General features: G+C 40.8%; 1 protein-coding gene across 2 annotated transcripts in view; it reads right to left on the reverse strand.

Moving 5' to 3' along the window:
• The window catches only part of SLC24A2 (solute carrier family 24 member 2), a 234,223-nt gene that overhangs the window by 7,124 nt on the left and 209,448 nt on the right, over positions 1-17,651 (reverse strand). For both annotated transcript variants that reach the window (XM_061199091.1, XM_061199090.1), the window contains 2 exons: positions 12,775-12,906; positions 4,201-4,290 (listed from right to left, as the gene is read on the reverse strand). In XM_061199091.1, coding sequence (XP_061055074.1) covers positions 4,201-4,290; positions 12,775-12,906 — 222 coding nt within the window. The remainder of the gene's footprint in view (positions 1-4,200; positions 4,291-12,774; positions 12,907-17,651) is intronic.

Raw genomic sequence — 17,651 nt, forward strand, 5'->3', positions numbered from 1 at the left:
TTTTCAGAAGCTCATTTTGAGTCTATTTCACTGAAGTGGGCTTTTGGCGAGTCAGAGGCAAGGTGATGGGTGCATGGATGGGACAGCACTCTGATCAAGTCAGGTAGCATCAGAGGAGTTTACAGCTAGAAAGGACCTCAGTAGTCTCTTGGGGGAATTCCTTTGTTTTCTAATAGAAATAAATAACGAGGCCGCTCAGAATCTATATCCAGTGCTGCTCCAATATTCCATGATCCACTTCCTTGCTGTGGTTTAGTGAGGATCTGCAAAATGTCATATTGGCTAAATGAGACATGAGGTTGTATCTGACTCTTAGCATTAACCGAGAATTAACATCTAATTAACTAGATGCGGGATAGATTTTAATCACAGGTTTTCAACACCCATGAAATTTACTAAGATGAAGATTCACGATGTAAAAACAAAAAACTCCCCAAACTAAAGGAAAGTATGCACAAAGTGTTTTATGTGAAGGGCATTTATTTTTGGCCAAACAGTAGCCAAATAATTGTATTAAATAGCATTTATTATTGGTAAAACTGTGGATAACAAAATAGTTGAGCACTAAATGGTGCACTTGTTATCTTTATAGCTTTTACAGTTTAAAAGTACAAATGATAGAATTAGAGCTACAGACTTAGAACAGAATCTGCTATTTTGATCAGCTGTCTGGATATTTTGAAAGAGAAAAGCATTTCTTTGGAGAAAAGAAAGAGAAACTTCTCATTCATTATTTGCTAGTAAGGCTTCTCTTTATGCACTTTATATTTCTGGGTTTTTTTTTAGTAATTAATTATTGTTCCAGGCATTGTGTTTGTATTTTTCTACAAGAGAATGAAAAGGAAACAGGATTGTGGAATTAAGATAATCATTAAAAGTAAAGAAAGAGATGGAAGCCTGTAGGATGATGTTTCCTAGGATGACTAAAGAGAAATATCTAGAAAACAATATATTCCAATAAGTGAAAAAAATAACTTTTTTTCCTTTATCAGTACATGGAAGAATAAAAATGATTATTAGGAAAGGCCATTATATATCTATAAATGGCAAACACTCCTTTTAGCCTGGAAATCTGGAGGCTGGGAAGCAGCTTACCTTCTGCAATGATTTCTGCTGGGTATCGGTAGCAAACGTCTTTCAACCAATGTAGAAAATAATGACTTTGGGGCAAACAGAACTTCTTCAGGGGGCCGAGGATTTTTGGAAATATTAAGCAAGAGTAATCTGAAGTCAAATGTCAGTAAAATAACTGTGATAGGAATGATATAAAATATCTTGTAGGAATAATGCTTGGTTTATCAGCCAATATTTCCAGTGGATTTTGTTAGTGATGCCATATCTTCTTTCTGAAAAAATTAAGGTGTAATTTCCATACAGTAAAATTCACCCTTTAAAAAAAGCATACTGTTCTGTGAGCTTTGACAAATATATGCAGTCCTGTTTCTCCACATCCTCATCAACAAACGGTATTGTCTGTTTTTTTGGTTGTAGTCATCCTAATGGTTGTGAAGTGGTATCTTATGTTTATTTTTAAACAACTTTATTGAGATATAATTCACATACCCTAAAAGTCACCCATTTAAAGTATATGATTCAGTGGTTTTTTAGTATATTTATAGAGTTGTGCAACTATCACCAGAATTTAAGTTCAATTTTTTGTCATTCCAAGAAGAAACTCCATACCCATTAGTAGTCACTTCCCATTGCCCTCCAACCTCCCCAATCCTAGGTAATTGTTACCTACTTTCTGCCTCTATAGATTTGCCTGTTATTCACATTTCATAGAAATGGAACCATACAACATGTGATCTCTTGTGACTGGCTGTTTTCACTTAGCATAATATTTTAGAGGTTCATTCACACTGTAGCATGTATCAGTATTTCATTCATTTTTATTGTAGAATAATATTCCATTGTGTGGATACACCACATTTTATTTACCCATACAAGTTGATGGACACCTGGATTGTTTCTACTTTTTGGCCATTATGAATGATGCTGCTGTGAACATTTGTGTATAAATTGTGCAGATGTTTTCATTTCTCTTGGGTATATAGACAGTGGAATCACTGGATCATATGGTAACTCTATGCTTAACATTTTGTGAAACTGCCAAGTCTACAAAGTGGCTGCACTGTTTTACATTCTTACCAGAAATATATCAGGGTTCCAATTTCTATACACCCTCTCTAACACTTGTTATTTTCTGTCTTTTTGATTATATCCATCCAAGTGAGTGTGAAGTGGTATCTCACTGTGGTTTTAATTTGCATTCTCTAATGAATAATGATGCTGAATATCTTTTCTTGTGCTTATTAGCCATTTGCATACCTTTCTTGGTGAAATAGCTACTCAAATCTTTCGTCCATCTTAAACCTTAAAATGCCTGTAGACGTTTGCCTTTCTGTTATTGAGCTTTAAGAGCTTTTTATATATCCTGGATACAAGTGCTTTATCAGAGAGATATGATTTGCAAATATTTTCTCTCAGTCTGTGGTTTGTCTTTCCAATTTTTTGAGTTTTTTTTGGCCGTGCCACGCGGCTTATAGGATCTCAGTTCCCCAACCAGGGACTGAACCTGGGCCCTCGGCAGTGAGAGTGCAGAGTTCTAACCACTGGACAGGCAGGGAATTCCCTGTCTTTTCATTTTTTAAATGAGGTTTTTTGAAGAGCAAAAGTTTTACTTTTGATGACATTTAGTTAATCAATTTTTTTTTTATGCATCATGGTTTGGTGTTATATCATAGAACTCTTTGCCTATCCCATGGTTATGTGGATTTTCTGTTTTCTTCTAGATGTTTTTAGCTCTTACGTTTAGAACTATCATGCATTTTGAGTTAATTTTTGAGTATCGCAGGTGGTAAATGTCTAAGTTCATTTATTTTGGCATATAGAAATCCAATTATTCCAGCAGCATTTGTTACGAACTCTATCCACATATGTCCTTGGTGTATATTTCCTTATTTCAAATTGCTATATTTTATTTCTGTTAATGAGTATAATAATTTTAAGGGTATATTAGACAAAGAATACAAGTGGGCAGTTGGAATTTATGTAGTTTATAATAGAGATTAAGAGCATGAGTTTTGGAGCTGCAGAGTGCTGGGTTAGAATCTCAGTCCTGCTTTTTAAATTTTTTTTTTTTTTAAACTTTGGGTTTATTTATTTATTTATTTATTTATTTATGGCTGTGTTGGGTCTTCGTTTCTGTGCGAGGGCTTTCTCTAGTTGCGGCAAGCGGGGGCCACTCTTCATCGCGGTGCGCGGGCCTCACATTATCGCGGCGTCTCCCGTTGCGGAGCACAGGCTCCAGACGCGCAGGCTCAGTAGTTGTGGCTCACGGGCCTAGTTGCTCCGCGGCATGTGGGATCCTCCCAGACCAGGGCTCGAACCCGTGTCCCCTGCATTGGCAGGCGGATTCTCAACCACTGCGCCACCAGGGAAGCCCGCAGTCCTGCTTTTTACTACCTAAATGATCCTGGGTATTTTTTTTTTAATTAGCTCTAAGCTTAACTCTTTATCTGTAAACTGTGGATAATAATAGTATCTCCCTCATAGAAATTATACCCATGTACAAGGACAAAGGGATGTGAATTATCTGGCATGTAGTACACATTCAATCAATAATGGTAACCATCACTATCTTTGAGAATGTAAGACTTTTGCATCTCATTTTTCCATTCATGTGTTGCAACAAACAATTCCTGAGAGTTTATTCTGGTGATGGGCATTATGACTGGTACTGAATTAAAAGTAGTAAAAGGAAAATACATCATCATTTTTGTAAATGGAGGCTCAAGGAAGAGACCATTTTGTCTCCAGTTCTTTCCCTAAGAGCCAGTTGGATGAGAACATGAGGTGAGTGGCTGCCCAAGAGAAAGTAAGTGCTGCTGAGCCAGGAAAAACTCTGACATTCCTCCAGGCCTGGGTTGGCCTGGCTTCAGGCTTCAGAGGGCAAGAAGCAGTGAAACTTGCCTTTCCTCCACATGGCTGTCTGGGGCTATGCCGATTTGAGTCCACACTATAGGGAAAGGCCAGGAGACGAGGGAAAGTTAAGTGGAATAAATTCCTTTAGTCCTGGAATATGTAACTTGTTAGATGCAATAGTGTTGTGACAGTTTCAGAAAGCAAACACACTGGTTAGCCACTTAGCAACCAAGGGAAAAACCAGGCAGATGTGTGTCACTCTCAAGGTCTTACCTGATGTGCCCACCAGACCATCAAGTAAGAGAATACTGCGATCCAGGCGATGGAGCCGAAGAAAGTGATGGGAAAAAACTTCCTTGAAGACTGAAAGAGAACCAGAAAGAGGAGAGAATGTGAGTGCTAACTGAGGTGATCTGATAGCTCAAAGCTAAGACCACCAATTCAGCTACTTCTCCCTCACTGCCTGCAGTCCTGTTAGAATTAGCAATCAAAATAAATGACCAAGCGTTGGCCAAGCTGGGACATTAAGATTCTCTCTTGAGAATGTGAAATTGGTGGAAGCCAAACCATCCCAAAGCTAGTTTCTGAGATGGAAGTCTTTTGAAGAGAATGTCTGTTCCTGCTGCTGGTTTCTCAGATGCTCTCTGCTCCTGCCCTTTCCAAGGCTTGGTTTCTCAGCCTTGCCTTCAATCCCTCAATACCCCACATTCTCTCTCCCTCTCCTGCTCCCTTTTCTACCTTCTCTTCAATTTCATGAGAATCAGTTTCTATTGCTTCAACCCATGTATCCTAATAATCCATATGCCAGAAAGCCTACGGGATTAATTACATTTCACAAGAAGGATCAATAGTTTCCAAAATACATTGGCTCATTTTATGGTCCCATGAATTATGAGGAAAAGCCACACAGAAGAAGCCATCACCACAATTAATACAGATTCCTGAGGATGGCCAGTCTCCAGGACGTTGGAGCCACACACGTATCAACAGCAGATGCTCACTTGTGCTGCTCTCCACGGGGGTGGCACAGTAGACATTCTTGGGAATGCTTTTTCTCCTGTTCTCCACCCCTAACTATGTTATATCCAATTATGCTTCTAGCCCCGGGCTTTGTGCAATCTCAGGCTTATAGTATGAGCACTTTTAAAGTTTCTTTCAAACATCAGCCAAAATCAGACACTCAAAATGCAGTGTTTCTTATCCATCCCACTATAGGGAAATCCACGCTTGCACTGGATGGTAGTGGTGTCCTGTTGATGCCCTTTTTGCAAAATTGGGATCCTTTAAAACATGCTCAGATAACAGAATGCTCTCAGAGAGTCTCTCATTTATTATTGCCAAACACTTTTTATTTCAAAGCTTTCCACTTTGAGAAACAATCTCATTTTTTGCTTTGATAACGCCATCCAATTTTGTCCAGAGAAATGAATCCTGGAATTGACCTGGATGAAAGCTATCTCACTTGTTTGAAGAGCTGACCTTGGGCAGTCACATAGAACACTTCTGCCATGGCTTTTGAGAGCTTCATTAAAAGGAAAAGATAAACCTGTATATGGTAATCTTTTGAATATCTTTAATGATGAACACAGTCTATTGCTCCAAACAGGCTTATGTTCTCTCTATTAATTTCAAGTTTTTAATATATGTTTTCATTATCATTCACATGGTTCTATTAAATTTCACAATAACCATTTCTTTCTTTCAATGGTTGTGGTTTTTCTTGGGCCTTTTGTTAGCTGGGATGTCTGGAAGACCAGTGGGCTTGATTAAATTGGGGAAAGCATTAACCACAGTGAGTAGCCACAGCCTTATTCTTAAATGCTTCCCCCTACTCCTTCCCTTTCTTAGAAGGAAAATATTTCAGCCAAAGACTCAGACTCCTTCTGGGGACCTAAGCACTATTTAATGGGTTATGGGAAAAAAGTTATCAATTTTTCAAAGTGGAGCTCGAGACATTCACTTTGAAAGCAAATTCCTTTAAAGCGAGGGGTTCAGCTGGATTCTGGAGACCAGATTCCCTGAGCCTTGGAATTGCCAGCGCCAAGAAATCAATTTTTCCCAGGCAAGGCATTTCGCTGATTAGAGTCCCTATTCCTTTCCTCTGGCCACAAGTCACTGTTTCAGGATCCTAGGTGTGATGAGGGCTTCATCTCCCACGCCATGCTCTGTCACAGGGAAGAGAAGGGCCCCCTCTTGTGATGTGGGACCACCCATGTGGTTTGAGCAGTAGCCAATCCTTAGCTTGATTCTGAGCATCCTGGGAGGGAACGGAGTACCATCTCCACACTTTATGACACGGCACATGGACTGGATATCCTGGGAGAGTCCTCATTTCATAGGTACGCCCCCTTTCCAGGTTAGCTCATTTACTAAGTATGTAACTATTATTTTATTATTATTTAATTTTTTTGTACCTTTGCATGTCTGTTCATTGATACAGCGTCCAAAGTCAGAATCAAATTATTTGAACATATTTCTCATCTGAAAAATATCATCCCTGAACCATAGACCATTCCCAGTCAAAAGGCAGAAAGTAAGGAATCGGACTAAGGATTTAAAGGTGCTAAGTTTACACCAACATATTATTGAAAACCTCTGTATTTCAAAATTTGATGCTTATGAGTCTTAATCAAGAAGCCAGTTAGTCATTAGTGGACATCTAAATGTACCTAGTATTGGATTAGGAACTCATTGAAAAAACAAAGGTTAAAAATATTTTTTCTTTGTAAAGTTTCAGGTCTTCATCATTAACTAGGGGTAGGTAAAGGCTGGGCACTTACTCTGTACCCAGATCTTGAACTAGACATGAAATTCAAATCTAGGTCTCTCTGACTATATTGCACGCATTCCTAGATGTTAGGAATCTAGGTTATACTCATTCCTGAAGAAAGACAGGGCCAATAATGCTCAAAATATACCCGGCTTTGGACACATAATGATCATCCTCATCATAATACTAGCCTATGCTCTGAATGTCAGCAAATAAAGAGCATCAGGGAAATACAGACCAGCATTCCAGCTGTACAACCGTCTGCCTCACCCAGCCTCCCATATTGTTCCTGCTTTAGAAGCATCAACCTTTCATGCATCAACAGTTTGGTTAAGTGTTTCCCCGACTGTCAAAGTACCTTACCATTTCCAATCTCACAGCCCAGGTAATTCCTTCTTTCATTTTTTTCTGGACTATTTCCCTTCTTTGGACTCTGTGGTCTCATTCCAGTTACCACTGCCCAGTAGCACCTGTACTCTTATTTAGTTACCAGTCTCATTGGAAGGAAGAAAAGAGCTCCTGAAGCCAAGGTCTGATGTGTCAATTTATGGTTATTAACGGCGGTTCATCCTGACATCTGCTGGGATGGACCTCATACCAATTAGCAAAAAGCAAATTGTATCCATGTGTTGGCCGGCACATGTGTCTATTTTGTTCCAATGTAATGGTTTACTTGTATAATTGACAGCTAATGTTCTCATTAGAAGTTTTTAGTGCATCAGAGTGATATTTTCTTGGCTTAAAAAACATTACTGGACATTAGCTGGTCGCACAAATTGGCCATCTCCTAACTTATTTAAATTCAACAAACATTCACTGAGCATCTCCTCTGTGCAAGGTTCTGGGGCATACATGTTTAACAGAGTTCTCCAAAGCAATCCTGTTAAAGATTAAAAGTATGGTCTCTGGATTACTATGACCAGTATTGAAATCCTTGCTCATCAATTACCAGCTATGTGCCCTGAGAGAAATTATTTAATCGCTCTAAATCTCAGTTTCTTTCTCTGTAAAATGGGAGGAATAACAATGTCTAGTAGTTCTGAGGATTTCACGCACATGAAGTGTCTAGCAAACTGCCTGGCACAGAACAAGTGCTTGGATAGTAATGGCAGATGTTATTAGACAATATTAAGCTCATTTTGATTTTTAAGAGATGAGAAAACTGAAACTCAGAGAGGTGAAAGTGACTGTAGAGATATGGCCTAGACTCTTGGCTTTGCTTCTTATTAGCTGGTTTTGCTTGGACAAGTCACTCAACTTCTCAGGGCCTCAATCACTCCATCCTTGCTAGAACCATGCTTGGTACATAGTAGACACAATAAATACTTGGTGAACGAACCAATGCATGATAGAAATTGCAAAAACCTAGCTGGGTTCTGAAGTACCTTCCTAGCTCTGATGGGTCATATTTTGATATCTCATGAGATGCATTCTTGTTTTGTAAGAACATCCATCCTAGGCCATGAGAAAATAAAACTTTTGGGGTCTTTGTTTCCTTTATTATTTTCAATTTTCATCAAAGACATGTTCCTCATTAAGGTTTGCATTTCAGTTCTTGTACTTCTAAAACAAAGCCATTAATTTAAGAAAACTATAAAAGTGAAGCCCACCATTAATTATCTGAGCTGGAAGTATGCATAATTCAACAAACACTGTCATATAATTTGCTTATAAATGAAGTGTAAATAAAAGCAAGTGGGAGTACTATTTACTCTGAAACTAGATGTATACATTAAAAAAAAAATCGTGTTTTCATTGTAATTATTGTCAAGGTTTGGGATGTTCATCTCCATGGGTAAAAAAAATCATGTTTTCATTGTAATTATTGTCAAGGTTTGGGATGTTCATCTCCATGGGTAATTCAAAAACTACTCAGAAAAGAAAAAACAAAAAAAAAACCAAACTACTCAGGAGGCAGAGCTGCCAGGCTCTGAGGAGTAGCAAGTGTCTATTAATTGATAGTTTTCTCTTCTGTCTCTCCTCTCCCTGGATAATTTTTCAAGAGGCCCTTGTGGCAGGACATGAGGACTATGGCAGACTGCAAAAATGACCGCATCACTTTGCAATTCCTCCCGTGAAGAGGTGAGGTCTATTTCCCAAGCCTCTGCATCTGGGCTGGCCTTATGCCTTGCATTGACTAATAGAATGTGGTGGAAATGACAGTGTGCAGATTCTGAACTAGATCTTTGTGGCTTTGCGGCTTTCATTCTCACTACTCTTGGAACTTGGCCATCATGTGAATAAGCCCAGGCTAGCCTGCTTAAGGATACAAGACCAGTGGAACAGAGACAAGGTGTTCCAGCTGACATACGCCTACATCAACCAGCCCTCAGCTGTATAAGTAAGTAGCAGAACTGTCAGGCTGGGCCCCACCTAAATCGCCAACTCACAGAATTATGGGGTAAAAAAATGCTTGTTGTTTTAAGCCACTAAGTTTTGGGGTGGTGTGTTACACAGCAAAAGCTAACTGACACAAGATCAAACCTAATGAAACTCTCCTGAGCTGAGCATGAGTAAGAAGCCACTTACTGGCCTTTGTATCAGTCGGCATGCTTTCGTTTGGCATTTCATGTATGCAAAGAATGACCATATAACTCAAACCAGCATGCTTTGAGAGTAAACTGGGACTATCTCAGGCAAACGGGGATATATGGTCACCTTAAATTAGCAATGTTGTACTGATAGTTATCTCTTTATGCTTTCCTGAATCACAGAATGTCACTGCTGGCAGGGAATCTAGAGAGCTTCCTCCACTCCTGTATTTCACAGAGGAGGAAATACGGGGTCCAGAGTTGAGAAGTGACTTTCCCATGATTGCACAGCTCATGAGTCGTGTGGGAAAAGCCACTATAGTAAATGGTAGCATGAGAATGCTCCAGAGTCAGGAGACTTGGGTTCGAGTCTAGCTGCTCTCACTAGTACAGCTGTGCAATCTTGCCCTGTAGTTCTATGTGGTCATGCTTTGTTTCCTCTACTGAGTTTAGAGCACCTTAAAAATGGGAATTGTGACTGATGTGTCTTTATATCTCTTTTAGGGCATAAGCCTGATGCCTGGCATATAATAGGTGCTCAATAAATATTTGCTGAGGAAATCTAGAAACACCCAGTGTTCTACCTAGGAGTCTCATTTCTGCTTGGAACAGCACATGGTATACTCAGGAAAAAACAGAAAAAAATCCAGTCCATCCAGGGATGGCCCTTGGGGGTGCAGTGAGCAAAAGCCCCATTGGCTACCCCAGCGCACGCTGCAGGGGCTGGCTCCCACGGGGTGCTGCTCAGCGAATGACCAGTCAGCAGTACTACAGGGGGAGCATCGTGTTCAGCTGTACTTGCTTGCTTTGCACCCCTCAGGATAAGAGCATCAGCCTCTGTTTCGATCCAGGTAACTACAGCCATGGTGGAATCCTGTTTGCTGTCCAGGAGTTACAGGTTGAGAACTCTGATCTTCCCTAACAGTTTCCTTGACCTATCAGCTCAGATCACAGAGGGGACGAGCACTTTGCCAGCCTTTGCTCTAAGAGTCCCACGCAACCCTGAGATCTAGGGCAGCTTCCTCCCATTCCTGCACATCTTCCTGATGGCTTCAGCAGTTGTGTGCTGACATCAATCACTCATTTGTTAAAAATTTATTTTTAGAATTAGTATTAAAAATTTAAAATTGAGGTAGAGTTGATTTATAATATTGTGTTAGTTTCAGGTGTACAGTACAGCAATTCAGTTATATATTGGGTTAGCCAAAAAGTTCGTTCAGCTTTAAGTGAAAATAAAAGACACATTTTTCATTTTCACCAAGAATTCTATTGAACAACGTATTCACTAACCGAACGAACTTTTTGGCCAACCCAATATATATTATATATATTCTTCTTCAGATTCTCTTCCCTTATAGGTTATTACAAGATATTGAGTATAGTTCCCTGTGCTATACAGCAGGTCCTTGTTAACTATCTATTTTATAAAATCAGTCAGTCTTATCAGTGAACCAGGCGCCTCTACTCTGGGCCATTATCACTCTAGGCCTGCTGTGGGGATTTAGAAAACCCTGTCTGTCTCCCTCATTTTCCTCCCTGAGCTAAGCAAAAGCATTGGGCTAAACAGCAGAGCAATGGGGACAGAAAGAGAGAGAGACAGAGAGAATGAGTGAGTGAGCGCACGTGAGCACACACATCTCAGAAATGTCAAAGTGATGGGAGCCAAGAAGAAACTGAACGCATTCCAGCTATTTGGCTGCAGGTTTCCAGGAAGCCAGGCCTTTGCATACAGCAGATGCTCTGTAACAGCATCTTGAACAAAGAAACCTAGATAGCACTTTAAGTGAGCCACACCTGCTACATTCACCCTTTCCTAGGAATCGTCTAATGCCAGGAGTCCTTAAATGAGGGGTCATTCCTGGCCTGTACTTGACAAGACAAGGCTCTCTATCAGGTTGGATTATTTCTAGGTCAGGGTAACGAGACAGGATTTTTCTCCAGTCTTTTTCAAGGGAGGAAGGTGGGATCATCACAGGGCTCTTGAAGAAGGATGCTAAATTATGCTGGATGTTACCACAGTATTCTATTCCAAATGCTTTTAGAAATGATGTTTTCAGATTTCTACCTTCTGGCATCAAGAAATATGAGGAAGAGCCCAAGCTGTGTGGTCACACGGGCCTGGGTCTGAATCTCAGCTCTATGCCCTAGGAAGTGACCAGGCTTGAGCTAGTTAACTCTTTTTGCCTAAGTTTCTTTCTACTTATGCCAATTATATGTATATATATATATAAAATTTTATATATATAGTGCAGGCGTATATATATGTATATGCCCATACTAGATGTTTTCTGAGATTTACAATAGAATTTATGGAGTATACCAAGGATAGAGCATGACGCATAGTAGGTACACACTTTTGTTGAATGAGTACATGTGTGTAGGGCCATAATAAAAAGTAGAGCTGTTTCTCCTTATCTCTCATTAGTTCTTTCACCCTCTGGGGCAGTGGCCCAGGAACCCAGTTTGACACTACTGGGAAAGGATGTTCTTTTGATTTGATCTACATTCAGATTGTACTTTGCTGATTATAAGATGGTATTGTGTTCACAGCATCCAGTACATAATAGTGGCAGATAATAATATTGATTATGGTAATGATAATAATACTGGTGGGAGCAGATCAGACATATAGGCATTTACACCAGACGAATGCATTTCTGTAAATTATTTTTTGAATCGAATGAATAATTCGTGTACACAAATATTCAACAAAATGTGAGTCACCCTTCTGCCTCAGACCTTCAGTTCCCCTTTGCAGAGACAATCACTGTAGTGGTTTTAAAACATGGTCGCAAGTTCTCTGAAACTGCTGCCATCAAGGGTGTCATATGCTATAGGACACTGATATATTCTAGGGAGACTTCTTATCTCTTCCCCTTTAATCAAGACAGACTTATGACTGCTTTGAGTAGTAGGGTTCAGTGGAGGTGACTCTGTGACTGCTGAGACTAGGCCATCAGAGACAATGTAGCTTCTCCTTGTGTTGCTAGAACACTCACTCTTGGAGTCCTGATCTCTTATGTAAGACATCTGACTATCCTGATGCCACCATACTGTGAGAAAACCCTAGTCACATAGAGAGGCCACGTTAGGCTCTCCAGTAGACAATCCCAGCTGAGCCCAGACTTTGAATCATCTCTGCCCAGGTGCCAGAAACATGAGCCAGGAAATCTCCAGATGCTTCCAGCCCCCAGCCACTTGAGTCTTCCCAGCTGAGGCCCCAGACATTGTGGAGCAGAGACCAGCCATCCCCAATGTGTCCATTTGACTTACTGATCCACAGGACCCACGAGTAGAATAAAATGGTTGTCATTTCATACCACTAAGCTTTGGGGGAGTTCATTACGTAGATTCAATAGCCAGAACAATCACTATTATTGCGTATTTGTCCAGAGAAATTTCAGGCACATATATATATGCATATACATGTGTATACGTCACCCCCTTTTCCTTTTAAGACAAGTAGAAGCAGGCTATGCATACTGCTATATGCTGTGCTTTTTACAAGAAATTCATTTCAAAAAAAAAAAAAAAAGCTTTACTCACAGGTTTGCGAACATCAGGTAAGGTAATCCAGAGAGGAAACACTATGGGGAAAACAATTAGGAATGTGACTTGTTTGCGGGTATCGGAAGGCCAGGCCAGGCTGAGAGGCTGGTCCTCCTCATCTTCACCCGTCTCTGTGGTCTGTTGTAGAAAGAGAGAGAGAGAGAAAATGAACAAAAAAGACAATAACATCCGCAGGCCACAGAGCAAGGAGAGAAGTTCCGGATCTCATTAGGAGTTTTCTTGGGTCATCTCGGCTGCTTCATCCATGTAATTTTTAGGTTTGTAAGAGAACCCCGCCTGTCATAGTCTGAATCCCAGGAACAAACAATACATTGCTCAGCCATGAGAATTTAAGAACTTTCTTTCCTTTCCCTGAACGCTCTCCAGCTTCTCTCTTTCCTGAATTGATCGTTCAACTGGAGTGGACTCTGAACTTAGGAGAAACCACATCTGCAGAGCAAAAGACCCCAATGCCAACCTTCTTCTCCTCTCTTCTTGAGGAGAAAGCCACAGGATTCAGAATCCTTGGGAGTAAATTTTTTAAAATTAAAATAATCAAAAATCGTTTTTTTAGAACACAGATTTGGAGTGGGCAAATGAAAGTAACCACAGAAATCAGTCAGTAACAATGCTCAACTCCCTTCAGTGGCCCTGGAATAGTTAAGTTCATGGATTATTGCGTGGTTGTTTCTAACCTGCTTAATCACCACGTTAAATTCTAAACCATTTTATTTTCGGCCAAAGGCTTATTATGCAAACATATATATGCATTCACAGAAAAACAGAGTATGGAAGTAGAGGACGCTAAACCTGTGGGTGTCGAGCACACAGGGCTGCAGAGCCAGTGGGTAAACTTCAGAGTTTCTGACTTGGCAGCAAACGGCCAGCGTATTATTCGCTGCCCGCTGAGGTCAGCAGCTTCTGAGGTCCCAGAGCTAGAAGGGACAGAAGGTGGATCAGGGCCTGGCAGGATGACCATTAGCCTGTCAGACGGGCCCTCCAAGCCTCCGAAACAGCACTGCAGACAGCATCAATCACTCCCTTCTCTGCTTGTTTAAAAATGAAAGTGCAGCAGCAGGACCAAGCGTCAGATCTAAAAATATCAATAGGAACATTTCCACGGATGCTTCCTTTTGAGACCATATAAATAACCCACACAGGCTTCATACAGCTCCTGCCCTCCTCCTTGCCCCCCACCCATGGCTCTTGCTTCCAGCATCCTGTACTATTTCAAGCAGCACTGAATCCCCCCAGCACTTCTCTCCCTAGGGAGGTGGTAAGTGGGCCAGGCTCGGGCAAGTTGTCTTAGAGGAAAAGGACAAGACTAGAGGCAGGGCTGGGTGTGAGGCCCGACTTGCTGCAGTGTTATGTTTATTATTTATAGTTTACATCCTAGTACTGCCAAAAGGATTTGTAGTGGTTTACACAATCACCCCCACTTTCTCTCCAGAAGTTAAAAAAAAAAAAAAAAAAACTTAAAAAAAGCTAATCTTAAGCCATGCTGAAAAAGGTTCTTTCTCTTTGCATGTATGTCCTTGGCAGTGGGTGAACGAATTTTAAACACCAAATACGAGGGAAATAAGAGGATTAGGTAATAAGGCAGAATTAGGAAGTCAGCGTGGTTTATTTGGGTTGTCTGGATCCTCATTAAATATACTTCTTATGCTCCCCATCTCTTTGCTATGCAATATGTTGGAAAAGAAGGAAGATCTAAAATCAGTAATGTACATTTCCACCTTAGGAAACTAGAAAAAGAAGACCAGATTAAATCCGAAGTAAGCAGAAGAAACGAAATAATAAAAATTAGGGTAGAAATCAATGAAAGTTCAACTAATCTATGAAAAAGGAGGCAAGGATATACAATGGAGAGAAGACAGTCTCTTCAATAAGTGGTGCTGGGAAAATTGGACAGCTACATGTAAAAGAATGAAATTAGAACACTCCCTAACACCATACGCAAAAATAAACTCAAAATGGATTAGAGACCTAAATGTAAGACTGGACGGTATAAAACTCTTAGAGGAAAACATAGGAAGAACACTCTTTGACATAAATCACAGCAAGATCTTTTTTGACCCACCTCCTAGAGTAATGGAAATAAAAACAAAAATAAACAAATGGGACCTCATGAAACTTACAATCTTTTGCACAGCAAAGGAAACTATAAACAATACGAAAAGACAACCCTCAGAATGGGAGAAAATATTTGCAAATGAATCAACAAAGGATTAATCTCCAAAATATATAAACAGCTCATGCAGCTCAATAGTAAAAAAACAAACAACCCAATCCAAAAATGGGCAGAAGACCTAAATAGACATTTCACCAAAGAAGACATACAGATGGCCAAGAGGCACATGAAAAGCTGCTCAACATCACTAGTTATTAGAGAAATGCAAATCAAAACTACAATGAGGTATCACCTCACACCGGTTAGAATGGGCATCATCAGAAAATCTACAAACAGCAAATGCTGCAGAGGGTGTGGAGACAAGGGAACCCTCTTGCACTGTTGGTGGGAATGTAAATTGATACAGCCACTATGGAGAACAGTATGGAGGTTCCTTAAAAAACTAAAAATTGAATTACCATATGACCCAGCAATCCTAACTACTGGGCATATACCCAGAGAAAACCATAATTCAAAAAGACACATGCACCCCAATGTTCATTGCAGCACTATTTACAATAGCCAGGTCATGGAAGCAACCTAAATGCTCATCGACAGATGAATGGATAAAGAAGATGTGGTACATATATACAATGGAGTATTACTCAGCCATAAAAGGGAACGAAATGGGGTCATTTGTAGAGACGTGGATGGACTTAGAGACTGTCATACAGAATAAAGCAAGTCAGAAAGAGAAAAACAAATATCGTATATTAACGCATATATGTGGAATCTAGAAAAATGGTACAGATGAACCGGTTTGCAAGGCAGAAATAGAGACACAGATGTAGAGAACAAATGTATGGACACCAAGGGAGGAAAGCGGGGGTGGGGCTGTGGTGGGATGAACTAGGAGATTGGGATTGACATATATACACTACTATGTATAAAATAGATAACTAATAAGAACCTGCTGTATAAAAAAAATTTAAAAATATGTTTGTGAGGAAAAATAAAGAAATCAATGAAAGTGAAAACAGGAAGTCAACAGAGAAAGTCAACAAAACCAAAAGCTGTTTCCTTTGCTATGTAGTTCATGCGGGTTCATCCACTGCTTTCTTTACTTATCCCGAGGGCTCCCATCCCTGACAGAAGCTTGGGCGTGCTGTCCCTGGTTCCTCTTCTGAGCCACCTCAACCTCCTCCCAGAAGATGTAGCGGATGTAGAGAGTATCACTCCCTGTTGGGCTCACCAGCCTCCCAAGCTGTCAGTTGACTACATGAAAAATCTCTGTGTCATGAGACCAGTGAAGATTAGGAGACAGGTGCATTTTGACTGTCCCCTCCCAGATATGATCTTTCTTGTTTAATCCAAATGAATGACTTTCCCCTCCCCAACTGGTAGATGCCTCAAAAATAGGGAGGACCATGGGAGAGTTGAGAATTTGCATTATGCCTAATAAGTACCCTGTCTCATGCAAGGTAGGTGGTTTTATTCAGATAGAGGATGCCAGCACTTCCTTGAAGACCCATCAAGCTGATCTGATGAGTTCATCAAGGCTCCTCCCCCTTCCAGAGTTGACACTTCCCCCAGTCAGGTCCCCCACTGCCATCCGCAATCGAGCAACTTCTCTCTAAACTCTAAGCTAACCTTTTTCAGAGAAAAAACAAAAGCAACTCTTTATGACTCATATCATTTTAATGACACCAACAGATGGTGACATTTCATCAGTAACCCTTCTGCTTATAACCTACGGATTAGCTCCTTTCTCCATCTGCCAAAGTCACCAGGCAGGCAGTGCCCCCAGAAAATAGCAGAAAATAATTGTCTGTTTAGATGCATAAGATCTAAACATACTACTGGTCCAACGCAAACAATTAGCTATATTGTACGGCTTCCAAAAGCTGCATTTGAGGTTGCTGTTGCTAGGGCAGAAATGGACGAGGAGAAGAGACTGGGTCTCAGGCTGTACAAACAGTGCTCTCCGTGGGGACTTCATGGCCTCTTGGGGACGAATCTTGCTATAGAGAAGTACAGGAGCCCAGAACCCTGTGGAGGATTCTAGAGGTGCCTGGGGAGCAAGGTTGTCAGCATATTTTCGGGGAAATTCTCTTTGTCTTTTTGCCAAGTGCAATCTCACTCTGGTTCAGTGGGCAACAGCTTGCAAACTAGTTAGAGGAAAAAAAATTCTGTTCCAAGTCTCGGGGCTCGATTTGCCTTTGCCCAAGCTGGGGCTGCTGGCATGCTCATTTGTCTCAGCCCCGGGAGAGGCTGGGCACTGATTTTCCAGATTTTCCTGGAGTTGTGGCATCCTGGCTTTGACCTTGCAACAATCCATCCTTACCTCCTAAAGCTTCTGCAGCATGTCTATAGAAAGAAAACAAGGCAAAACGATCCTGAAAAAGTTCAAATGTCTCGTGATAGTTTAAGGTAGTTTGAGATCTACTGGGGTCTCCATAGAATCCCTAGAATTGTGTAAAACCAGGGCACCAATGACTGCTTTAGGGCCCTGTAATCTCTGACATGGAAAATCTGAGCCTAAGACATACGACTCTAAGTTTCCACATTCTGGTTGTCTGATCTTGAAGGAGTCAGTGCAGCCTGGTGGGAAGAGCAGGTGGTGGAGAATCAGGAACCCTGGCTGCCCTTCTCTGCTCGAGCTGGGATTCCTTGGGTGGTGACCATGACCACCTGCAAGTATTCACTGAGTGGTTTTTAGGTAGAAAGCATTGCACTAAGTTCTGGGACTCTTGATTTGAAGGAG

The sequence above is a fragment of the Eubalaena glacialis genome, chromosome 9, assembly GCF_028564815.1.
Source record: "Eubalaena glacialis isolate mEubGla1 chromosome 9, mEubGla1.1.hap2.+ XY, whole genome shotgun sequence".
Classification (NCBI taxonomy): Eukaryota; Metazoa; Chordata; class Mammalia; order Artiodactyla; family Balaenidae; genus Eubalaena; species Eubalaena glacialis.